Source organism: Macaca nemestrina, chromosome 19, assembly GCF_043159975.1.
Source record: "Macaca nemestrina isolate mMacNem1 chromosome 19, mMacNem.hap1, whole genome shotgun sequence".
Taxonomy (NCBI): Eukaryota; Metazoa; Chordata; class Mammalia; order Primates; family Cercopithecidae; genus Macaca; species Macaca nemestrina.
The window spans coordinates 73,601,506-73,627,927 of NC_092143.1; the positions used below are offsets into that span (position 1 = coordinate 73,601,506).

General features: G+C 37.9%; 1 protein-coding gene across 2 annotated transcripts in view; it reads left to right on the plus strand.

The window, feature by feature from the left end:
* Positions 1-12,564, plus strand: part of LOC105478815 (structural maintenance of chromosomes flexible hinge domain containing 1) — a 151,656-nt gene extending 139,092 nt beyond the window's left edge. For both annotated transcript variants that reach the window (XM_024791952.2, XM_071085588.1), the window contains 3 exons: positions 2,703-2,861; positions 3,168-3,282; positions 9,833-12,564. In XM_024791952.2, coding sequence (XP_024647720.2) covers positions 2,703-2,861; positions 3,168-3,282; positions 9,833-9,857 — 299 coding nt within the window. In that variant the 3' untranslated portion in view covers positions 9,858-12,564. The remainder of the gene's footprint in view (positions 1-2,702; positions 2,862-3,167; positions 3,283-9,832) is intronic.
* The last annotated feature ends 13,858 nt before the right edge of the window (positions 12,565-26,422 follow it).

The window sequence follows — 26,422 nt, forward strand, 5'->3', positions numbered from 1 at the left end:
AACACACTTACCTGATAACAGCCTTTCAGATATACTTTCAATCCTTTTGTGTTGTTTCTAGTAGCTTTACATAGTCATTCTCCTGGACACGTTGAAATGGCCTATCTTAATATTGTGACTCATTTACATACAAAAATAAGTATTATTTTATGTATGTAGAAAATATTGCTTGACTCCAGGCCTGGTGGTTCATGCCTGTAATCCCAGCAATTTGGGAGGCTGGGGCGGGTGGATCACGAGGTCAGGAGATCGAGACCATCCTGGCTAACACAGTGAAACCCTGTCTCTACTGAAAATACAAAAAAATTAGCCGGGCGTGGTGGCGGGTGCCTGTAGTCCCAGCTACCCGGGAGGCTGAGGCAGGAGAAGGGCGTGAACCTGGGAGGTGGAGCTTGCATTGAGCCAAGATCATACCACTGCACTCCAGCCTGGGTGAGAGAGCGAGACTCCGTCTCAAAAAAAAAAAAAAAGAAAAGAAAAGAAAACATTGTTTTAATGTGGAATTAGAAGTGCTGTCAGACCAGAATAAAGTTCTCAATAAATCATAAAGCATAAGGAACATAAGGGTCTTATCATCACTCAATTTCACATATAGAATTTGTATTTAAATATGCATATATTCACAAGCACACACAGATGTGTACATGTAATTTGGCCACTCATTCTAAGTGTGGATTTCTAGAATATTGGGTAGGTTTCTTTTGAAAACACTACTCTTGACCCTTAAAGTATAGAATATCTTATGTTACACCTAATGTACTCTGTACTCTTAAATAATTTCTTCCACAGTTTTATTTATAAACCACTTATATATGTTTGTTAAGTGTTTGAATGTTTATATGTCCATTCCCATGGATGTTGATCATCTTGATGTGTGACTAGAGTCTTACCCAGATGCTAAATGTTTCAAGTTTTGCAAACCAAGTGGCAAAATCAAGGATGATGTTATGAAGATATTTATATAACTATTTAAAATCTAACCATTTTAAACTGGATGGGCCAGTGGTTCACTTCTGTAATCCCAGCACTTCAGGAGCCCAAGATGGTCAGATCGCCTGAGCCCGGGATTTCAAGACCAACCTGGGCTCAAGCAGTCCACCCACCTTGGCCTCCCAAAGGTCGAACAGCATAGTGAAACCCCGTCTCTACAAAAATTAGATAGGTGTGGTGGCCAATTTGCCTGTAGTCCAAGCTATTCAGGAGGCTAAGATGGGAGAATCACCTGAGCCTGCAAAGATGAGGCTGCAGTGAGCAGTGATTGTGTCACTGTACTCCATCCTGGGTGACAGAGTGAGACCTTGTCTTAAAAAACAAACAAAAAACTGAAATAAACCATTCTTGGCCCATGAGTGGTAGTTTACTAACCCTTAGCGTAGAGTATAGTCACTATTTAATACTTAGTGTCTAGTAAATCATGGAGACAGGCAATAATCTCAAACCTGAATAATATAATACTTTTTTGGAATTTCAAAATTTATGGCAAAAAGAATACTTGATCATTGTGGAAAAAAATTGGAACATACAGGCAAGCATCATGAATTTTTAAAAGAACTCATAATTCCCAAACCTACAGATTATACATTGTTAATAGTTTATTGTATCACATTCCAGCCTTTTGTCTATACATGTGGGAGTATATTAGTTTAAAATAAGTTGGATTATTCTAACAATTTGGTTTTATAGTCCTTTTCTATATACTTTTCTATGGTGGACATTTTCCCAGGTCATTAATTTGAATAATGTAATACATTTTTAGACAAAGTAAGTTAAGTTTTTTGAAAGTGAAGTATTTTTCTGAGTGTGTTTTTAAAAAATTCTATGTTTTTTTTTGACAGAGTCTCACTCTGTCACCCATGCTGGAGTGCAGTGGCACGATCTCGGCTCACTGCAAGCTCCATCTCCCGGGTTCACGCCATTCTCCTGCCTCAGCCTCCTGAGTAGCTGGGACTACAGACACCCGCCACCACGCCCGGCTAATTTTGTTTTTTTGTATTATTAGTAGAGACGGGGTTTCACTGTGTTAGACAGGGATGGTCTTGATCTCCTGACCTCATGATCCACCCGCCTCAGCCTCACAAAGTGCTGGAATTACAGACGTGAGCCACCACGCCCGGCCTAAAAATTCTGTGTTTAAAAATAATAGCCATGCTTTTTGGAAGCAATGATTTTCCTTTTTTACAGTACAAAAAATAAGAATTAATGAGTTGCAGTGCTGCCAAGTTTGAACCACAGCATGCTCACTGTCAGTTACACTTACACATCTTTTTATTAGAAACCCCCTGTAACCTCATCAGTTTTCATTTGGGAAGTAGTGATTTTCTAACAATACAATATTTAATATATTTGCCTTCCCCCTGCCAAATTTGTCCACATGGAATTATATTGAATACTGAATATCGGACAAGATATAAACATTGGCTTGAGAGAGTGATCCAGTAAAAACAGAGCACTTTTTATATAGAGAACTCTTCCCTGACAGAAGTAAACTTAAGTCAAAGAAAGAAAGTTAAAGTTAACAAGTTTGTGCTGGGATCTTAACTATGCTTTTTTTATTTCATTTGTTTATATTGAATGTTTTGTGGCTTTAAAAGTAGATCCCATGTTACCATAACACAAATCCCAGTGTTGCTCATTTTTTCCCCTAAAACGTGAGTTTGGTTTGATATCAGTAATTTAGTCAAATGCATTTGGTTTCTTTACAGATCTTCTTCAGCAGTATCGTTCTGCTGTGTGCAAAGTAGACAGTGTGAATAAGGATCTTAACAGTCAATTAGAGTACCTTCGCACTCCGGATATGAAGAAGAAAAAGCAAGAACTTGATGAACATGAGAAAAATCTCAAACTAATAGAGGAGAAACTAGGTAAGTCTTTACTTTTTGTTAACTTCTACTTCCTTTATAGGGAGATAAATATTTTTGATGAGAATCCAACTGTAAGAAAAAAGAATGCAGATGATTCAGAACTTAACAAAAACTCTTAACCTCCAAGTCCTATCTGATAAATGGTTATAAACTCTTCTTTCACCAGAAGTAGTAAGAGGCATTCTCAGTATTCTTTCTTAATTCATTTTCTATAAATTATGACATATTCATGTTTGCATTTCTCTCATATAATAATTCCATTGTTTTTATTGTAAGGTTAACTTTCTACATTTTCCATCTTCACAGGTATGACTCCCATACGTAAGTGTAATGACTCATTGCGTCATTCACCAAAGGTTGAGATGACAGATTGTCCAATTCCTCCTAAAAGAATGAGACGAGAAGCTACAAGACAAAATAGGTGAGTTTGACCTGAGAATTATGTTTGGTTAGTTTACTAAAGTTCTTGGGTCTCACGATAACTTTTTTTTTTTGAGATGAAGTCTTGCTCTGTCACCCAGGCTAGAGTACAGTGGCACAATCTTGGTTCACTGCAACCTCCACCTCCCGCGCTCAAGGGATCCTTGTGCCTCAGCCTCCCGAGCAGCTGGCATTATAGGCATGCACCACCATGCTCGGCTAATTTTTTGTATTTTTTTTTGTAGAGATAGGGTTTCACTATGTTGGCCAGGCTAGTCTCAAACTCCTGACCTGCCTGCCTTGGCCTCCCAAAGTGCTGGGACTACAGGTGTGAGCCACTGCGCCTGACTGGGTCATCATACTTTAAAAACAGTATGCGTTCATGTCTTAATTCTTCCCTTGAGCCAGAATATTTTAAATTTAAAAAAAAAAGTAATAATGAAGATAAAACTTAAGCATTATATTCTCTTAGGATACTCAGTCTTCTAAATAACTTGTGCTAGTTATATAGAAATGTTAATAATTTTTATATTATGTTAAAAATCATTGTTAAGAGTCAAATTGCTTGTCTATTGTTTGGCTCACTGCATTCTCTTTCATAGGATCAATAACTTAATAAGTATAGAATATGCAAAACCATTTGTAAATCGCTTATTTTAAAATTGCTTATAATTTTTGCTTTGGAGAATCAGATGCCATTTCGATCACCAAAAGACCAACACAGCCATTTCCACCCTAACTTCATAGTAAGAAAACTGTCCCTTTTAGATTAAATGTTAGTAAAGTCATCCCACAGAAGGCTATCATGGTACTGGTGTTTCTCTTTTATTATTTCAAAAGGTTTAATGGTAGACTCTACCTGAATATGTTTTCTCATATCAACCGTAGAGGAATTCCCTTAAAACTATGGTGTTTGGAATTGGTATTCTTTGCCCTTTGCATCTCCATTATTCTACATTTATTCAGTAAAGATTTGAAATCTCACTCTGTGGTATATGTTGCTGGGTGAATAAAACTGACATGGTTCTTGCCTCCGTTGGAGTTCTGTAATTCTCTGCAGTAGAGGGACAATTTAAAAAGTAAGCTTTTTTCTATTTAAAGGAATGAAAAGGCCAGGTACAGTGGCTCATGCCTATAATCTCAGTACTTTGGGAGGCCGAGGCGGGCAGATCATGAGGTCAGGAGATCAAGACCATCCTGGCTAACGTGGTGAAACCCCGTCTCTACTAAAAATACAAAAAATTAGCCGGGCATGGTGGCGCACACCTGTAATCACAGCTACTTGGGAGGCTGAGGTAGGAGAATTGCTTGAACCCAAGAGGCGGAGGTTGCAGTGAGCCAAGATCGCACCATTGCACTCCAGTCTGGGCAACAAGAGCGTAACTCCATCTCAAAAAAAAAAAAGAGAGAAAGAAAATAAGAAATGAAAAAATGATGAAGTAATAGAAAATGATAGAGAAACAATATCAGTTGTCAGGAGAGATGCTTTGAAACAGAGAACTGGCCGGGCATGGTGGCTCAAGCCTGTAATCCCAGCACTTTGGGAGGCCGAGACGGGCGGATCACAAGGTCAGGAGATCGAGACCATCCTGGCTAACATGGTGAAACCCCGTCTCTACTAAAAATACAAAAAAACTAGCCGGGCGAGGTGGCGGGCGCCTGTAGTCCCAGCTACTCGGGAGGCTGAGGCAGGAGAATGGCGCAAACCTGGGAGGCGGAGCTTGCAGTGAGCTGAGATCCGGCCACTGCACTCCAGCCTGGGCGACAGAGCGAGACTCCGTCTCAAAAAAAAAAAAAAAAAAAGAAACAGAGAACTGAAGCATGGGAAGGAACCAGCCATATAGGGATTGGTTTCAGTCAGAGGTTGGGAAGAAGGCAGGATGCTCTAAGAAAATAACAGATGTGGCATGTTTGAGGAACTGAACTGTTAGTGGCTAAGGCATGGTATGCAAGAGGGAGAGAGCCAAACTGTTGTTGAACATAGAGGCAGAGGCCAGATTATGAAACTTCTCCATCATGTTGCAAAAAAATTCTGTTTTAAGTTCATTGATACCTCTTGAGTATCACACATGTAGGCATGTGAATGATGTGTTCATGGGCATGAGGTGTATACAGATGATTAAGCTGATCATTCAAAGTGTGTTGGGGCAATTTAGCATCAGAAAGACTCTTTGCAGTAGATTTAGACATATAATTTTTAGAAATCATGAGTTCAAAATGATGCAAAAATCCCTTATTGGTCATCATTGCTGGTTAGTAGGGCACTTGCTTGTGACTGTGAAAATTTATATATTCATATAGAAAAGACATATGTATGAACTATCAGGTTACCAAATAGTTACAGAAAGTTCTTCTTTATAAAAGTTCTTCTTTGTAGAAAGTTCTTATATTGGTTAAATAATATGGTGTCTGGGATATACTCTTAAAATACTCCAGGAAAATAAAGTGGCAGAGGATATCAAAACAAGACTTGGCAAAATGTTTTCATTACTGAAGCTTGAAATAGGAAATTCACTGTATTATTCCCTCTGCTTTGATGTAGGTTTTTCATAATTTTTTAAAGCAGTATTTTATAAACAGTGGGATTATTTTTTTAAGAGACCAGAACCCACTTCCCACTAAGGAAATTCCTCAGGTGCAGTTCTAGGCTAAGATGTAAGGTACATGTTTTTGTGCCACAGTCTCAGCACTAAATTTGTCCTAGACCTTCCAGTTATTACAGCACTACTATGGACATTGATTTGGATCTTGTTAATTAAGATTTTGTAGCAATTCAGAGAGAATTTTTTAGTTTATAATATTGTTAGTAATATAATGATCATCAGTCATGTGTATACATATATCAAATGGTTTACTTTACAGTGTTGTACTATACGCTGAGTCACATATATAATTTTAAATTTTCTAAAAGCCATTTAATAATAGATGTTATTGAACCCAATATCCAAAATATTTCTACATGTAAACAAAGTTAAAAATGATTAATGAGCTATTTTACATTCTTTTTTAAAAAATACAGAGTCTTCACAGTTCAGAAGACGGCAAATCTCAATTAGGACTAGCTATATTGCAGGTACTCTGGAGCCACACATGGCTGGTGGCTACCGTTCTGGACAGCACAGGTCTAGAAAGAGCTGATGATCATAAAATCTTGTATCCTGTGCATCCTTACCTCTGTTCCATCTTTCAGAGGCAACCCTTGTTTTAACTGTTAATTTTTAGTTACTCTGTCGTTGCCTACCCTTTTAAAAATTACATTATTATGACTATGTAAATATTGTTCAGTACTAGGCAAACTTGTGTGCTAGAATTACATTTCCTTCTCTATACAGGTCTAATGTCATGACTCTTACTTAGGCCACCAGTTAGAGCTCCAAACATCAGGCTCAAATAAATCTTCCTTACTCTGTTATTCTTAAAATCACGTGAAGTGTTATTCCAGTTGTTACTAAGACTCTTTCTTGTTGTTGATTTTTCTGGAGGTTTTAATTGCCACCTTTTTTTTTCTTTCCCTATGTATTTTAATCACATCTTCTTCCTGCTGTACCAGTGACTAGTAACTGTGCAGGCCTCCTGTAAATCTGCCATCCTGGGTCTTCCTTAGTTACTCTCTTGGATTATATCCGTTATTTATTGGATTCCATGTCTTTCTCTGTCTTATAAATTCCTTAGAAAAAGTGTGTAGAAAGATAACTTGGAGCCCTTCCATGTCCGAACATGTCTTCATTTTGCAATCACATTTGATTGAGGTTTTCTGGGGATAACAGGATAGAAACAAGGCTAGAATATACTAGAGGTGAAGGGACTGGGAAATAGTCTAGAAATAATAGGAGACAGTTTGCCTGATTCAGCCCCAGAAACACTATGAACTCAGAGTCAGAACAAAAGAGTGAGAAGTCCAGCAACTCTCCGTTTGGAAGTCCTCTCTCCCAAACAGGGTGAGTGGCAAATAAAAAGGACAGAACAGAATGGAAAAAGAAAGGAAGCCACAGCCTAGAATGTACCAGATTTTCAACCCAAACTTTGAAAGCTTTGTTTCCTTGTCACCAGGCATGAAAAGATGCCACTACAAAGTTAGGTAACAATGGAAATGAGTTAAATGTTGGTATATTGGCTTTTGGTAGTTTGCTGGCACACTAGGACCTAATGCTGGCCTCTGGGAACCAAAAGGCTGATAATTGGCTCTGCACCTGCACATTTATCTATTTTTTTTTAATTCAACAATTTTTACTTATTTATTTTTTAGAGATGGGGTCTTGCTGTGTTGCCCAGGCTGGTCTCAAGCTACTGTCCTGCCGCGGCCTCCCAAAGTACTGAGATTACAGGCCTGAGTCACCATGCTCAACCCAACATCCACATGTTTAAAGCAAAACCTGTGGACCCATGACCTTGCTATGCCCTATCCCAGTTATAGTTACCATCAAATCCCACTCAGAGAAGAGACTTGATGGTAAAACAGTTCTATTTTTATGATAGTAGAAGAAATTCCAGCTAGCAACATAATCCTCTTTCTTAAATGTAATTGTACAACCAAGAATCATCACACAAATGAGGGTAGCCAGCAACATGAGAGACAAAATTCAAGATGAGTTCCAAAATCAACCTGGAGGACAGTTTAGTAAAGAGACTAGATCTCTTTTATAAAATTGTAATTACTATGTAGCCGAAAGGAGCCAGGACAAGAATGAATAAACAGATTACAAATATTGTTGCTGAAATAAAAAGTTCAATAGGAGGACTAAAGTCAAAAAGAAAACTTTCCAAATACAAAAAGAGATAGAAGACAGAGAACCAATTCAGACTATTAGGAATCTAGAAAGAAGAAAATAAAGAAGAAAATGGAGAAGGAAATGCTATCATGTGGAAGAGAATTTCTCAGGGATGAATGAAATTAATTGAATGCCCAGCAACAATGACTGACAAAATGCTCACTAAGACACTTCATAGTAATACTGTATCATGTCAAGGAAAGGGAGAAAGAATGTCAGTGTTTTTAGAGAGCCAAAGAACCATATTTTCACTGCAGCCTTTAGCACATCGGGAGACACACACACAACGCTATCATTTGTTTAGATTTGTGATGGCAGCATTAGAAGTTTAGGTTGAAATTTGTATTCTGGGCTGTGACTTTCTCCCCTTTGCATCCTGATTATCTTCAGGAAATTTGTTAAAATCACTATTAGGGATTTTCTCATCCTCAGTCTTTTCCTATTCTCTATAAATCTTTAATAAATCTCACACTCTCAAAAGGTCAGAGCATTTGAAATAAAAATCTTAACAGTATTGAATATTGGTATATTTCATCCATACAATTGAACAAATTTAATAGTAGGAAAGGAAATAGGTACATTATATGTGTTTCTGTATATTTATGTTTATGTTTTTATTTACATATGTATATTGAATATATATTTGTTAGCGCTTACAGATCACATACTATGTTTCAACTTTAAGATTTCATTAACTATGAAAATGTCATTTTATGAAACATTAAAGAAAAATATTGCCAGTTAACTCGACATTATAAAGTACATCTGGATTTCAGAGATGTTAATTGTGAAAAAATCTTAGAATTCATTAAATATGCTTAGCAATATATGATACTATGCAGTAGACTCCATTGTTTTCTTGAAAAGAGGCTTCAGTTTTCTAAATCATTTTCCACTTATAAAGATTAAAAATTAGTTCTGTTAAAAATATGTATCTTCTGGCCTGGCGCGGTGGCTCAAGCCTGTAATCCCAGCACTTTGGGAGGCCGAGATGGGTGGATCACGAGGTCTGGAGATCGAGACCATCCTGGCTAACACGGTGAAACCCCGTCTCTACTTAAAAAATACGAAAAACTAGCCGGGCGAGGTGGCGGGCACCTGTAGTCCCAGCCACTCGGGAGGCTGAGGCAGGAGAATGGCGTAAACCTGGGAGGCGGAGCTTGCAGTGAGCTGAGATCCGGCCATTGCACTCCAGCCCCGGCGACAGAGCGAGACTCCATCTTAAAAAAAAATTAAAAAATAAAAATATGTATCTTCTATTTGGAGATGGCAGTTCAGGGAACTATTAGAAAATATTTAGATATATCTGAATTTTTTAAATCTGTAGGTACATATATCAAGGTGTTCACTGTGTTCATCTCTATATGAATGGGATTATGAATATTAATTATGTTTTATTTTGCTTGTCTTTGTTACTTTTCTGTAATAAGCATTATAATTCCTGTTCTTAAAATAATAAGTTCATTTAAGGAAAAGGGGGTGAAAAGCAAAAATCTGCAGAATTTGGGTCTGAGATAATACCATTTCAAAGCACTGTGATACAGATTATATATATTATATACTGTGTGTGTGTGTGTTAACTACTTTTATTTGGGGGCTTGTTTTGCATACATGTGAAGGAAATGATTGTATATAAGGATTTAATTAAATCTGTTTATACCAAGGATTATAATGAAGAGAATATGGTTTCATTGGATATTTAAGCATCCAGGTGTGATGAGGGAGTTCAGGGAAGGGAAACCTTTGGTACATAAAACTTTGTTTTCTTTCCCCTTTGACCAGGATTATAACCAAAACAGATGTGTGAGAGGTGACAGAGAGAAGAGGCCATTGGTCTCAATAAGAATGCCCTACTTTCTGCATCTCTGTTTCAGAAGACCAAGAGGGTGACTTCCAGACTGAGTATTTCTGGGGATAATACAAGTACCTGGGCATGAATTTCCATTTTGATTCAGATGGGACTGGAAACAACCATTCAATTTTATGAATCTTACTGGACATTATGGATCTACTGGAATTATTCCAGACGTTATGCCCTTTGGTTGTCATTACCTTGCAAATGTGTAAGAGGAAAATGTGCTAATATGGCAGTGACTGTAAAACTGGCACATGGCATTTATTAATCCTGAAGAAAAGTATGTGTACTATTTTTCAGTATAAATATAATGAACATGTTAGAACTATTTCTTGAAAACCTTTTTATTACTTTTGCGTGAATTTATTTAACAAAGATGTTTTGTCTTCTGTGTAAGGGAGGTTCTAGAGGCTAGATATTTAATTGTAAATATGTGAGGAAACTCAATGCAGAATTCAGGATAAAAATTTTAAAAGCACAGGTGTTTGGGAATTGAAATGTTAAGATACCCAGAACAACATTAAATCGATGAGTGAACTTGTGACAGTGGTAGCATTTCAAATTTCAAAAGACTTATCCTGTATATATATATATACACATATATATATATAATATTTCAGCAACACCAAGGTTTATAACTGTTTGATTTATTAATACTAGAATATGTAGTCTCAGCCTTAATTTTACATTTACATTATTTTGTAATTTTTTATTACTATTTTTAAGGGATTAAAGAGAACATACATTCTCACATTAATGTACTTTCTGGTAGAAAGTTGCTGCAAAAACATTTGAAATGTATATTAACTCAACCTAATGTATGTCATATATATGTCTTTGTGTAAGTTCAAGACTATTAATCTGTGAAGTTATTTTGTAAGGACATACATTTGGTAAGTTTGTCTCCCAGGAAATGTATGTGTTTTTAAACCCTTTCTAAATATGCAGGCTGTTAATAAATAAGATTGTTTCTTCCCTACTGAATAGATAAGTGTTTTTCTTTTTAAAATTGGAAGCTTCGTGAAAGTTATCTTGTTAAAAAACTATAATGATGTTAACCTATCTTTATAATTGGAAATTATTTAAACTGTTGTTACAGAAAAAACAAAATGGCAATTATAGAATTAGCTATGGGGAAGATTGGCTTCCATAGTATTACAGGTTGAGTATCCCTTATTGAAAATGGTTGGGACCTGAAGTGTTTTGGATTTTGGTTTTTTGTGAGTTTTTTTATTATTTTGGAATATTTGCATTATATTTACCAGTTTAGCATCCCTAATCCAAAAATCTTTCATTAGAAATTGGAAATCCTTCAATGAGCATTTCCCTTATATGTCATATCTGCGCTCAAATGTTTTGAATTTTGGAACATTTCTTGTTTCTGATTTTTAGATTAGGGATACTCACCCTGTACCAATATTTGCAGTCCTTAGACATTAGATTACATGAAAATGATTGATAGGTAAGAAAAGTTAAAGAGAAATCACTTCTTAGGAACTAGACTTGAAAGTATAATTAATATGTGGAACTAGTTTGCTTTTATAATTCATTGTGTCAAGAAGGAGTAATGTTTTAAATCCAAGGCATTGAGACTATCTAGAAGCAAAAAACCTAGTTTTAAAATTTCTTAATTTTTATTAGAAGTGTATTCAAAGGCCGGGCGTGGTGGCTCACGCCTGTAATCCAAGCACTTTGGGAGCCGAGGTGGGTGGATCATGAGGTCAGGAGATCGAGACCATCTTGGCTAATACAGTGAAACCCCATCTCTACTAAAATTACAAAAAATTAGCCGGGCGTGGTGGCAGGCGCCTGTAGTCTCAGCTACACGGGAGGCTGAGGCAGGAGAATGGCGTGAACCTGGGAGGCGGAGCTTGCAGTGAGCCGAGATTGCGCCACTGCACTCCAGCCTGGGCAACAGAGCGAGACTCTGTCTCAAAAAAAAAAAAAAGTGTGTTTACAAACATGTCTTTTTTTTCCCTTGAGCAACAGTGGCCTCACTACATTGCCCAGGCTCGTCTTGAACACCTGGGTTCAAGCAGTCTTCCTACTTTGGCCTCCCAAGTAGCAGGGATTACAGGCATGTACCAAAATGCCAATTTTTATTGCTTAAAATGGCAAATTCTCACACCCATATCTGTACATTTTTGTTCATTTTATAAATGCTGATAGAAATGTTCTATCAGTAAAATAAGGTTTTAAGTATGAATATCCATTTTTGTGGAGTTTTTCTACCCTGTAAAAATTAACCTTGTGGTTCCCAGTAATTAAAAAGTTTTTCTACATTTTCACAGTTGGATTTATCTAAGGATATTTCTCAGCATATTAAGGTATCCTTTTCTACATTTGAGCAAATACTGAGGTTCATATTGTACCAAATATTAATAAATCACTTTTGTGTTTAATATGTAACACATAAGAACAATTGAAATTTTCTTCTAAGATTTAATACTAGGCTTTTAGTATAAAGGAATGTAACTGGGGAAAAAGAATTAATGCTACAGCCATTTATCCTGTGTTACGTGCTATATAATCTGAAATTTGTCACAATGTTACAATCAGGAATTTTTTTTTCTGGTTTCTTCTTCCAAAGGAAAATAATAGCCTACTTGTATTTTGAAGTAACTGAAATAAAATTATCTCCAAGCCTTTTTGCTCATTATGTTCATCAGTTTTCATGTGTACATTTGGCCAGGCCTATGGTAAAAATAGGCTCAATTTACTTAACACTTTATATAGTTTTTGGTATAAGATTGTTTATGAGACTAAAATTTGTTGCATATATAACATTAGATTATTTTAAGTGAAATTGGCTCCTATTGTTAAATATTAGTGCTAAAAAAAAAAAGTGCAGTCTTCTAAACTGTCTATACTTTGACTCTATGACTTGATTACTTTATAGTCATTATGAAATTGATGGGGTTAATTCCATTATATTTTTAGCATAGAATTTTCAAATAATATGTTTTAGTAAAAAATTTGAATGTTTAATTTTCATACTGTGAAAGTGGTGAAAAATATTAAAAGCAACCATTTAAAACCTCTGGAAATGGTCCTGAGGACAAATGGCAATGAAGAAACATCTATGCAAGAACATTTACAAAAATTCAGTAAGGAAGATGAGAATCTGTAGTAGTTTGAACCAAGACTGATTACTCACTTCCACCTCCAAGTTCAAGAAGCAGACTAATGCAGCCAAAAATGCTGGGTTCCTTATCCCACCATCTCCTAGCCAGAAGTTGTTTTCCCAAAAGGAGCAAGACTTTAGTGATTCTTGTCCTGCCTTCAACTGCCTTTTGCTAGCACTAAGTCCTGGGTCAGTGTGGCCAAGAGGTGAGAGCCATCTTCTCCCCACCAGGCCACAAAACCTTGAACATATGTGCTGAGATTGCTGGGGCCTTGATAGCCCTCTGGCTCATGAAGTAGGGTTCTACCCCAGGAAAAGCCAAGAGGATCTCAGGCTACTGCCCCCTTGCATTGCACTCAGCTTCTAGAGGTAGAATGTCAACTCAAGCTTGCCATTGTCCCCACCTCTAGCTCCAGATCCCTGGCTCAGAGATTTTTGCCTGCAAAGGAGGTAGGATGAAAACAAAACAGCTCCTAATCTCTTTCCAAAGGAACTGACTTTTAAAAAAGCATGAGAAGTTTAAACTAGAGAGGTCTTTCAAATTATGCTGTTGAAGGCTGTTGTGATACTTCGGTTCTTCTTCTTAGTTTAAAAGAATTTTAAAAAGACACACAGCAAAAGAAGTGCAACATAGAGTAATTTATTGTAAAGGAGAGAATATTTTGAAAGTTAAGTGCAGAATAGACAGTACACCCTGAGAGAAAGAGTATTCCAAGGCAGGCTGCTCTTAAGGGTGAGACTGCAGAGAGGAACTAGGACATTACTGTAAACAATAGAACAATAAGCCAGCAATTAGTGGAGTTGAACAACAGGGTATATTGTCAGAGGAAAAAGTGGACGAGAGTACCATTATCTTCCCCAGGATTTCGGGGGCGTAGCAAATGCTGTGCCTCCCTGAGGAAGAACTTGAGAAACAACGCTGTTGGGATTAGGGAAGGTTGGACTTCACTAAAATAATCCATCCAGGCACTAAGCTTAAGCAAATAATAACCAAACCAGAGGGAAGTGAACTAGTAGAGTAACTACAGTATTTATTTAAAAATGTCCAGTTTCCAACAAAAATGTATGAGGCATTCAAAGAAACAAAGTGTGACTCACACTGGAAATAAAGCAGGCAGCAAAAACTGCCTGTGAGAGTGATCAGAAGTCAGATTGAACCAAAAAAAATTAAAGTACCCATTATAAATAAATATATTCACAGAACTAAACAAAAGCTTGATTAAATAAGTAAACATTATGACAATGTCTCATGAAATAAAGAATATCTCCTAAGCAAACTTAACAGGAACAGAAGACCAAATACTGCATGTTCTCACTTATAAGGGGGTATAAACATTGAGCACACATGGACATAAACATGGGAACAATAGACACTGTGGACTGCTGGGGTGAGGAGGTGGGAGTGGGTTGAAAAACTACCTATTGGGTACTATGCTCGCTAACTGGGTGCAATACACCCATGTAACAACCCTGCACATGTGTACCCCCCATGTCTAAAAAGTTGAAATTGTATATGTGTATATATTTGTAATTGATGTATATATATCAAAGAGAAAAATGTTTAAAGAACCATATGGCAATTCTGGAGTTGGAAAGTACAATAACTGAAATTTTAAAATTCACCAGGGGGCTTAACAGTAGGTTTGAACTGGCAGAAGAGAGAATTGGTGAATTTGAAGACAGATAGATAGAGATTATGTAAAAACTGAACCGAGAGAAAAGGCAATGAAGAAAATAGAGCCTCAGAGAAATGTGAAAGACACAGAAGGTAGGAAAAATATTCAAATACGTAATGGCTGAAAAAATTATCAGAAAACAATAACCTATACATCCAGGAAGCTGAACAAATTTCAAGCAGGATGACCACAAAAGAGATCAACAAACACATCAAATTCTGAAAGTCAAAGACAAGGAAAAAATCTTGAAAGCAGCAGGAATAAAAGTATAATACACATCTCTTGCAAAGACAGCCCCAATAAATTAACAGCTAGCTTCTCAGCAAAAACAATAGAGACCATATGGCAGTGGGTTATTTCAAAGTGCTCTAAGGAAAAACAATCAATAATTCCATCCCCAACAAAGCTATTGTTAAAATGAAGGAAAAATACTTTCCTAGATAAACACAATTCATTGCAACTCCAAAGTTGCAAGCAGGCCCACATTAGAAGAAACACTAAAGGAAATTCTTCAGGTTGAAAACAAAATGACCAGGCCGGGCACAGTGACTCATGCCTGTAATCCCAGCACTTTGGGAGGTCAAGGCGGACGGATCACAAGGTCAGGAGTTCGAGACCAGCCTGATCAACATGGTGAAACTCCGTACTAAAGATACAAAAAATTAGCTGGGCATGGTGGCGGGCGCCTGTAATCCCATCTACTTGGAAGGCTGAGGCAGGAGAATCACTTGAACCCAGGAGGCAGAGGTTGCAGTGAGCCGAGATTGCACCACTACACTCTAACCTGGGTGATAGGGCAAGACTCTGTCTCAGAAAAAAAAAAAAAAAAAAAAATGACCTGAAATGGTCATTTAAATCCACACAAAAGGCACCAGAAAAGGTAGTTATGTAATTGACATTATTAATGCATATTTGTTCTCCTTTTTTTCTTAATTGATTTGAAATGCAGTTGTATAAAATAATATGTATAAAATATATTGTTGGTCCTATAATATGTGAAATACAATCTGTGCATAATATATTTGCCAATAACATCACACAAGTGGGTGGGAGCAAAGCTATAATAAGCTAAGAATATGAAGACATGGTTAAGTAAAATATATTGCTGGGTTTGTAGCATTAATTTGTGTATAAATAACATACCACAAAAAGAGACAAAAGTAAAGAAAACCATATAAAAGAAACATTTCTATATATTATTGGAATGAAGCTAGTGTAGTAGTCCATTTTCACACTGCTAGTAGTCCATTTTCACACTGCTAGTAAAGACGTAACCAAGACTGGGCAATTTACAAGAGGTTTAATTGAACTTACAGTTTAACATGGCTGGGGAAGCCTCACAATCATGGCAGAAGGCAGGGAGGAGCAAGTCCCATCTTACACAGATGGCAGCAGGTAAAGAGAGAATGAGGAAGACACAAAAGCTGAAACCCCTGATAAAACCATCAGATCTCATGAGACTTATTCACTACCACAAGAACAGTATAGGGGAAACTATGCCCATGATTCAATTATCTCCCACAGGGTCCTTCCCACAACATGTGGGAATTATGGGAGTACAATTCAAGATGAGATATGGGTAGGGACACAAAGTCAAACCACATCATTCCGCCCCTGGCTCCTGCCAAGTCTCATGTCCTCACATTTCAAAACCAATCATGCCTTCCCAACAGTCCCCCAAAGTCTTAACTCATTTAAGCATTAACTGAAAGTCTACAGTCCAAAGTCTCATCTGAGACAAGGCAAGTCCCTTCTGCCTATGAACCTGTAAAATCAAAAGCAAGCTAGTTATTTCCTAGATCAATGGGGATACAGACGTTGGGTAAATACAACCATTCCAAATGGGAAAAATTAGCTAAAAACAAAAGGGCTGGCTGGGTGTGGTGGTTCACGCCTGTAAATCCCAGCACTTTGGGAGGCCAAGGTGGGCAGATCACAAGGTCAGGAGTTCGAGACCAGCCTGGCCAATATGGTGAAACCTCATCTCTACTAAAAAATACAAAAATTAGCCGGGCATGATGGCGTGTGGGAGGCTGAAGCAGGAGAATCACTTGAACCCAGGAGGTGGAGGTTGCAGTGAGCCAAGATCATGCCACTGCACTCCAGCCTGGTCAAAAGAGTGAGACTCAATCTCAAAAAAAAAAAAAAAAAAAAAAAAAAAGTTGGGGTGGGAGTGGGGGCTATAGGGTGCATACAAGTCTGAAATCCAGTAAAGCAGTCAAATCTTGAAGCTCCAAAATGATCTCCTTTGACTCCATGTCTCACATACAGGTCACACTGATACAAAAGTTGGGTTCCCATGGTCTTGGGTAGCTCTGCCCTTGTGGCTTTGCAGGGTACAGCCTGCCTCCCCAGCTGCTTTCACAGGCTGACACTGACTATCTGTAGCTTTTCCAGGAACATGGTACAAGCTGTCAGTGGATCTACCATTCTGGGGTCTGAAGGATGGTGGCCCTCTTCTCACAGGTCCACTAGGCTGGGCCCAGTTGGGACTCTGTGTGGGGGCTCTGACCCCACATTTACATTCTGCAGTGCCCTAGCAGAGGTTCTGCATGAGAGCCCCGCCCCTGCAGCAAATTTTGCCTGGGTATCCAGGCGTTTCCATACATCTTCTGAAATCTAGGCAGAGGTTCCCAAACCTTCATTCTTGACTTCTGTGCATGCACAAGTGCAACACCATGTGGAAACTGCCAAAGCTTGGGGCTTGCACCATCTGAAGTCACGGCCAAAGCTCTATATTGGTTCCTTTCAGCCATGGCTGGAGTGACTGGGACACAGGGCACCAAGTCCCTAGGCTGCACACAGCTTGGGGACCCTTGGCCTGGCCCATGAAACCACTTTTTCCTCCTAGGCCTCTGGGCCTGTGATGGGATGGGCTGCCATGAAGACCTCTGACATGCCCTGGAGACAATTTCCCCATTGTCTTGGGGATTAACATTACTTACGCAAATTTCTACAGCCAGCTTGAATTTCTCCTCAAAAAATGGGATTTTCTTTTCTATTACATTATCAGGCTGCAAGTTTTTCAAACTTTTATGCTGTTTACCTTTTAAAACTGCATGCTTTTTACAGCACCAAAGTCACCTCTTGAATGCTTTGCTGCTTAGAAATTTCTTCTGCCAGATACCCTACATCGTCTCTCTCAAGTTCAAAGTTCCACAAATCTCTAGGGCAGGGGAAAAATGCTGCCAGTCTCTTTGCTAAAACATAACAAGAGACATCTTTGCTCCAGTTCCCAATAAGTTCCTCATCTCCATCTGAGACCATCTCAGCCTGGACCTAATTGTCCATATTGCTATCAGCATTTTAGGCAAAGCCATTCAACAAGTTTCTAGGAAGTTCCAAACTTTTCCACATTTTCCTGTGTCTTCTTCTGAGCCCTCCAAACTGTTCCAACCTCTGCCTGTTACCCAGTTCCAAAGTCACTTCCCACATCTTTGGGTATCTTTTCAGCAATGCTCCACTGCCAGTACCAATTTACCATATTAGTCCGTTTTCACATTGCTGATAAAGACATACCCAAGACTGGGCAATTTACAAAACAAAGAGGTTTAATTGGACTTACAGTTCCATGTGGCTGGGGAAGCCTCACAATCATGGCAGACGGCAAAGAGGAGCAAGTCTCGTCTTACACAGATGGCAGCAGGCAAAGAGAGAATGAGGAAGACACAAAAGCGGAAGCCTTTGATAAAACCATCAGATCTCATGAGACTTATTCACTACCACGAGAACAGTATGGGGGAACACACCCCCATGATTCACTTATCTCCCACCAGGTCCCTCCCACAACACATGGGAATTATGGGAGTACAGTTCAAGATGAGACATGGGTAGGAACACAGAGCCAAACCGTATCAGCTAGTATAAATTGAAGCTGGTTCTAAGATGTATATGATAAACCCAAAAGTAGCCATTTAAAAAAAAAAAGTGAAATGATTATTGTAAAATTAATATACTACATGCTATGGACTGAATTGTGTTTCCCTTCCAAAACATTTATATGTTGAAGCCCTAACCTCCATTGTGACTGTATGTGGGGATAGAATCTTTAGGAGGGACTTAACATTAAATGAAGTCACAATACCAAGGCCCTAATTTGGTAGAACTCTGGCCTTATAAGAAGAAATGATTTCTCTTCCTGTCTCTCTTTGGACACAGTGATAAGGCAGCTATCTTCAAGCCACAAAGAGAACCCTCACCAGAACCTAACCATGCTGGCACCATGATTTCAGACTTCCTGTCTCCAGAACTGTGAGAAAATAAATTTGTTGTTTAAGCCACCTAGTCTATGCTATTTTGTAATGACAGCCCGAGCTGACTAATACTCCTGCAAAAGAAAGCCATAAAGGAGGAATAGAAGATGAAAAGAAGCATGAGATAGATGGAAAACAAAAAGTAAGATGGCAAACATATGTCCAATTTATCCATAATATTAAATGTGAATGGTTTAAATAATCCAATCAAAAGGCAGAGGTGTATCAAGCTTGATTTTTAAAAAACAAATCCAAGTATATGTTGTCTATAGAAGAGACACTTTACATTCAAAGACACAAGTAGATTAAAAGAATGGAAAAGGATACATTATGTAAACAGCAACCACAGGAAATCTGATACTAATATCAGACAAAATAGACTTTAAAACAAAAAAAGTGTTGTTAAAGAGGAAACTTTTTGGCTTCAGGAAGATATAACAATTAGAAACATATGCACCTAAAAATTGAAAATCAAAATACAAGAGCAAAAACTGACAGAAACAAAGAGAGAAATAGACAATTCAACAATAATAGTTGGAGACGTCAATACCCCCTTTTCAATAACGAAGAGAACAACTAGCATAAGATGAAAACATAATAGAAGACTCAAGCAGCACTATAAACCAACTAGATTTAACAGACATCTACAGAACACTCCATCTAACAACAATAATATACATTCTTCTTAAACAGACATGGAACATTTTTCAGGATATGTAAGGCTATAACACTTCAACACATTTACAAGGATGGAAATAATACAAACAAACTATGTTTCTCTGCTTACAATGCAATAAAATGTGAAAGTAATGAGAAAATTTGGGAAACTCACAAATATGTAGAAATTAAACAATACACTCCTAGATAACCAATGGGCTATAGAAGAAATCAAAAGAAATTCAGAAAGTACTTTGAGATGAGTAAAAGTCAATGTACAACATACCGAAAGTTATGGGATCCAGTTGAAAAAGTGCTTAGAGGCAAATTTGTAGCTACAAATGACTACATTAAGAAAACTAAAAGATCTAAAATCAATAACACAATATTTCACCTTAAGACACTGGAAAGGAGGAAAACACTAAACCTAAAGTAAGCAGGAAGAAGAAAATAATAAAGATTACAGTGGAAATGAATAGAATGAAATCAAGAACAGAACTGCAATAGGAAAAAAAAGCAATATAACACAAAGTTGGTTTTTTGAAGCAATAAACCACATTGACAAATCACTAGCTGGTTTGACTAAGGAAAAAAACAAAATATACTAGAATGGATAATATACTAAAATCATAAAAGAAAGGGGGAACATTATTACTGACCTTCCAGAAATAAAATGGATTATAAAGGAATACTATGAACAATTATATATTAACAAATTAGAAAATAGATGAAATGGAAAAATTTCTGGAAAGACAGACTACTGGAATTAACTCAAGAGAAATAGACAATCTGAATTTATCTATAACAAGTGAAGAGATTGACTCAGTAATCAAAAAAACTACCCACAAGGAAAAGCCCAGACCTAAATGGCTTCACCACTCAATTCTACCATACATTTGAGGAATTAATGCCAGTTCTTCAAACTCTTCCCAAAAATAGAAAGGAAAATTTTCCAGCTCATTCTTTGAGTTCGGTAATACCCTGATAACCAAAACCAGATGAAGACATCACAAGAAAACTACAGACCAATATTTCTTATGAATATGGATGCAAAAATCCTCAATAAAATCCCAGCAAAATAAATCCAGCAACATATAAAAGGAACTCAGAGCTCAGAATGGGAAGGTAACAGGCATCGCTCAGAAACATGAAAAAACAAGCTACATTAATAACCCATAGATGTCTGGGGAAAAGATGATGATAAAAGTATACAATAGACTGCCTAAGGCCTAGGAGGAAAAGCTGGGGAGAGTTTCCTTGGAAAATTAAAATCATTCAAAAGTATCATGGAGGCCAGGCTTGGTGGCTCATGCCTGTAACCCCAACACTTTGGGAGACCAAGGCAGGAGGATTGCTTGAGTTCAGAAATTCGAGACTGGCCTGGGCAACATAGCGAGACCTCATCTGTACTAAAATTTTTTAAAAATTAGCCAGACATGGTGGTGCGCACCTATAGTCCCAGCTACTTGGGAAGCTATGGTGGTAGGATCACTTGAGCCCAGGAGATCAGTGCTGCAGGGAGCTAGAGACAGATCCTATCTCACAAAAAAAAAAAAAAAAAAAGAAAGAAAAGAAAAAAAAAAAGGAGCATGTATACATGTATATGTGGGTATTTAAAAAGCCACATGTTTGCCCAGGCAAGATGAAAGCTCAGGAAAGACTTGAGAAGACCATAAATTTTCGCCTCAGGCTAATCCCTAGGCTTAGAACAAGCCTAGTTAAGTGCTGAAGGAGGGCCCTAACACAGAGTCAGCCTGCAGACGGGGAGAGGGCTATCGTTTTTTTAGTTCCTGGTACTCCAGGAAATTTGTCAAAACACCAGCTGAACACTAGTTAAGGAAGAGACTTCAGTGACCATATACAACAAGGAATAGTCTTTGCAAAAATAGTTTGGGAAATCACTAACTGAGTAGACTACCACAGCCTTAACACACACACACACACACAGAGCAAACTTTAGGGAGGAGATTCTCAGAGTTGTCACATTATAGTATTATGCTATTCAAATGTTCAGTTAACGACAACAACAATCACAAAGCATACAAAGAAAGAGGAAACTGTCGTTCATTTAATGGAATAATAAATGGACAAAAACTCTCCCTGGGAAAGTCCAGATCAGACTTATTATACAAAGACTTTAAACCAATTATCTTCAATATGCTCAAAGAGCTAAAGGAAAACATGGACAAAGAACTAAAGGAAATCAGAAAACAATGTATGAACAAAATGAGAATATCAGTGAAGAGAAACTGTAAAAAGGAACCAAAGAGAAGTTCTTGAGATTAAAAAGTACAATATCTGAAATAAAAAACTCACTAAGAGAGTACAACAGCAGTCATAAGCATAAAAATGAAAAAAATCAGTGATCATGAAGATAGGACACTTGAAATTACTGCATCTGAGGAGCAGATAGAAACACAAAGAATGAAGAATATTTTAAGAAATAATGACCTTGGCTGGGCACGGTGGCTCACACCTGTAATTCCAGCACTTTGGGAGGCTGAGGCGGGCAGATCACAAGGTCAGGAGATTGGGACCAGCCTGGCTAACATGGTGAAACCCTGTCTCTACTAAAAATACAAAAAATTAGCTGGGCGTTGTGGCGGGCACCTGTAGTCCCAGCTACTCAGGAGGCTGAGGCAGGAGAATAGCATGAACCCGGGAGGCGGAGCTTGAAGTGAGCCAAGATCACACCACTGCACTCCAGCCTGGGTGGTAGAGCGAGACTCCATTTAAAAAAAAAAGAAAAAGAAAAAAAGAAATAATGGCCCAAAGTTCCCAGATTTGATTAAATACACGAATCCACAAATCCAAAATGCTCAATGAATTCCAAGTAGGATAAACTTTAACAGACCCACACCACGACACATTATAATCACACTGTTGTAAAACAAAGGAAAAGAATTTTGAAAGACACGAGAGAAGTGACTCATTACATACACGTAATCCTCAATAAAATCGACAGCAAATTTCTTATCAGAAACCGCTGATGCCGTGGGTTGAGATGGCATATATAAAGTGATAAAAGAAAAAAAACAACCACCAGGAATTATATATAAAGTAAAACTTTTCTTTAAAAAAGGGAGAAATTAAGACATTCCAGTTAAACAAAAGCTAAGGGAGTTCTTTACTACTAATCTTGCTCTACAACAAATGATAAAGGGAGTCCTTCAGGTTGAAATCAAATAATGCTAGACAGTTAAAGCCATATAAAGAAATAAAGATCTCAAGTAGAGGTAAATGCATGGACAAATATAAAAGCCAGTGTTCTATTTTTTGTTTGTAACTATAACTTTTATTTCCTACCAGATTTAAGTACAAATGCATGAAAAATAATTATAAATTGGCTGGACTTGGTGGCTCATGCCTGTAATCCCAGCACTTTGGGAGGCAGATCCCTTGAGGCCAGTAGTTGAGACCAGATTGGGCAACATGGCAAAACCCCTTATCTACTAAAAATACAAAAATTAGCCGGGCATGGTGGAGCATGCCTGTAATCCTAGCTACTTCGGAGGCTGAAGCAGGAGAATTGCTTGAACCCAGGAGGTAGAGGTTGCAGTGAGCCAAGATTGAGCCACTGTACTACAGCAACAGAGCAAGACTCTGTCTTAAAATAATAATAACTGTTATTATAAATCTGTTATGGGGCACACATGTATGAAGATGTAACGTGTGACAATGTAAGAGTTGGGGGAGGCAAAGTTGATAGGAGCAATGTTTTTGTATACTACTGAGGTTAAGTTGGTAACTATTGTGATACTGTGTTTTAGACTAAGAAATACATGGCCAGGCGCGGTGGCTCACGCCTGTAATCCCAGCACTTTGGGAGTCCGAGGTAGGTGGATCACAAGGTCAGGAGACCGAGACCATCCTGGCTAACATGGTGAAACCCCATCTCTACTAAAAATACAAAAAATTAGCTGGGCATGGTGGTGGGCGCCTATAGTCCTAGCTCCTTGGGAGGCTGAGGCAGGAGAAAGGCATGAATCCGGGAGGTGGAGCTTGCAGTAAGCCAAGATCACACCACTGCACTCCAGCCTGGGCCACAGAGCAAGACTCCCTCAAAAAAAAAAAAAAAAAAAAAAAGGGTTGGGGGAGTTGATAGAAGCAATGTTTTTGTATACTATTGAGGTTAAGTTGGTAACTATTGTGATACTGTGATTTAGAATAAGAAATATAGAGTCAGTCTTCCCTCCCTCCCCATTTTCTGGTACACTGTTCCTAAAATCCTTGGAATGTCTTAAGTGGTAAATGTCGTTTTGTATGCTAATGAGATGACTGGTGGCAGGGTGCACCTGGAAAGCCTCAGGATGGGGGCTGATTGTCAAAAGAACCAATCCTGTGTTTAGAGGGTTGGAACTTTCAGTTCCACTCACTCCCCCAGTATCTGGGGAAGACAGAGAAACTGAAGTTTGAGATAATTGCCAGTGGCCAATATTATCAGTTGTGCCTATCTAATGAAGCCTCCATTAAAAAAAAAAAAAAAAAAGGGACAGCGTTTAAAGAGTTCCTGGATTGCCGAACACTTGGAGGTGTCAGGAAGGTAGTGTGCCTGGAGAGGGTACGCGAGGTCCGTGTCTCTTCCCACATACCTTGCCCTATGTATTTCTTCATCTGTATCCTTTGTAATATATTTATAACAAACCAGTAAGTACAAGTTCCCTGAGTCACGTGAGCCTTCTTAGAAAATGAACTGAAATTAAGGATGTGGTCATTGGAACTCCAATTTATAGCCACTTGGTCAGAAAAATAGGTGACAACCTACTACTTGTACCTGGCATCTGAAAAGGGAGGCAATCCCATGTAATTGAGCCCATAACCTGTGGGCTCTGACTCTCACTCCAAGTAGATAGCGTCACCGTTGAATTGACTTGTAGGATACCCAGTGGTGTCTACTGGAGAATCGCGTGGTGTGTGGGGAAAAACTTCCACGTATTTTGGTGACCAGAAGTGAAGTATTCTGTGATGAGTGTGTGACAGCAGGAAAGCTACTTTATTTTTTTCTATCTCAATGCTATTCAAATTATATTGTCATATATTTAGAATGTTAAATGCAAACTTCATGTCAACAACAAAGAAAATATCTTTAAAAAAACCTACATAGATAAATGAGGAGGGAATCAAAATTGTTCCCCACAAATTAAAAAAAAAAGAAGAAGAGGAACAACAACAAAAAACTCAACTAAACACAAAGAAGTATTGGAGGAAATGAGGGACAAATGTATAAGACTACAGAACATAGCAAAATGGCAAAAGTAATCCTCAGAGATGACCTTAAATGTAAATGTAAATGAATTAAACTCCTCAATTAAATAGGAGCAGTGGCTCAAACCTGTAATCCCAGCACTTTGGGAAGCCAAGGCAGGAGGATTGCTTGAGCCCAGGAGTTCAAGACTAGGCTGGGCAACACGGCACAACCTTGTCTCTACAAAAAACAAAAAAAGTTTAGCTGGGTGTGGTGGTGCACACCTGTGGTCCTAGCTATTTGGGAGGCTGAGGCAGGAGGATTACTTGAGCCCAGAAGGTTGAGGCTACAGTGAGCCATGATTGTGCCACTGTACTCAAGCCTGGGCAACATATAGAGAGACCCTGTCTTAAAAAAAAAAAGTAATCACAGCACTTTGGGAGGACAAAGATGGGTGAATTGCTTGAGGTCAGGAGTTCAAGACCAGCCTGGGCAACATAGTGAGACCCAGTCCCTACAAAAAATACAAAAATTAGCCAGATGTGGTGGTGCATGACTGTAATTCCGGCTACTTGGGAGGCTGAGCTGGGAAGATTGCTTGAGCCTGAGAGGTTGAGGCTACAGTCAGCCTTGATCACACAACTGTACTCCAGCCTTGGCAACAAAGTGAGATTCTGTCTCAAAGGAAAAAAAAAAAAAAAAAGAAAAGAAAAGAAAGAAAGAAAGAAAAGAAAAACCAACCAATATATCCCATTAATAGAATGAATGAAAAAAAATCACACGATCATCTTAATGTAGTAAAGGCATTTAACAAAATCCAACATTCTTTCATGATAAAAACACTCAGAAAACTAGACATGGAAGGGAATGTTCTCAACATAATGAAAGGGCATTTATGAAAAACCCGCGGCTAACATTATGTTCAATGGTGAAAGACTGAAATTCTTCCCCTAAGATCAGGAACAACACAAGAATGCTACATTCACAACTGATATTCAGCACGGTACTGGAAGAACTAGCCAGAGCAATTAGACAAGCAAAAGAAAAAAAAGGCACTCAAATTAAAAAGGAATAAGTAAAACCATCTATTCTGAGATATGATCCTATAAATGAAAATCCCAAGGGATCCACAAGAAAGCTATTAGACCTAATAAAGGAATTCAGCAGAGTTGTAGAGTACAAGATAAACATGCAAACATCAGTTGAATTTCTAAACACTGGCAATAAGTCAGAAAAGAAATTATGAAAGTGATTAATTATAATAGTGTCTTCCAGAAGACAATACCTAGAAATAAATTTAAACAACGAGCTGAAAGACTTGTACACTGAAAACTACAAATACTGTTGAAAGAAATTAAGGATCTAAATAAATGGACAAACACCTCACATTCTTAGGTAGGAAGACTGAATACTAAGATGTCAAAACTACCCAAGGTGATCTACAAATTAAACACAGTTCTTACCACAATAACAATAGCTTTTTTCTTTTTTGCAAAAAAATGAAAATAGATCCTTATATTCATATGGAATTGCAAGAGGCACAGAAAAAAAATCATCCCGAAAAAGAACAAAGTCAGAAGACTCACACTTCCTCATTTCAAACTTAATGCAAACCTACCGTA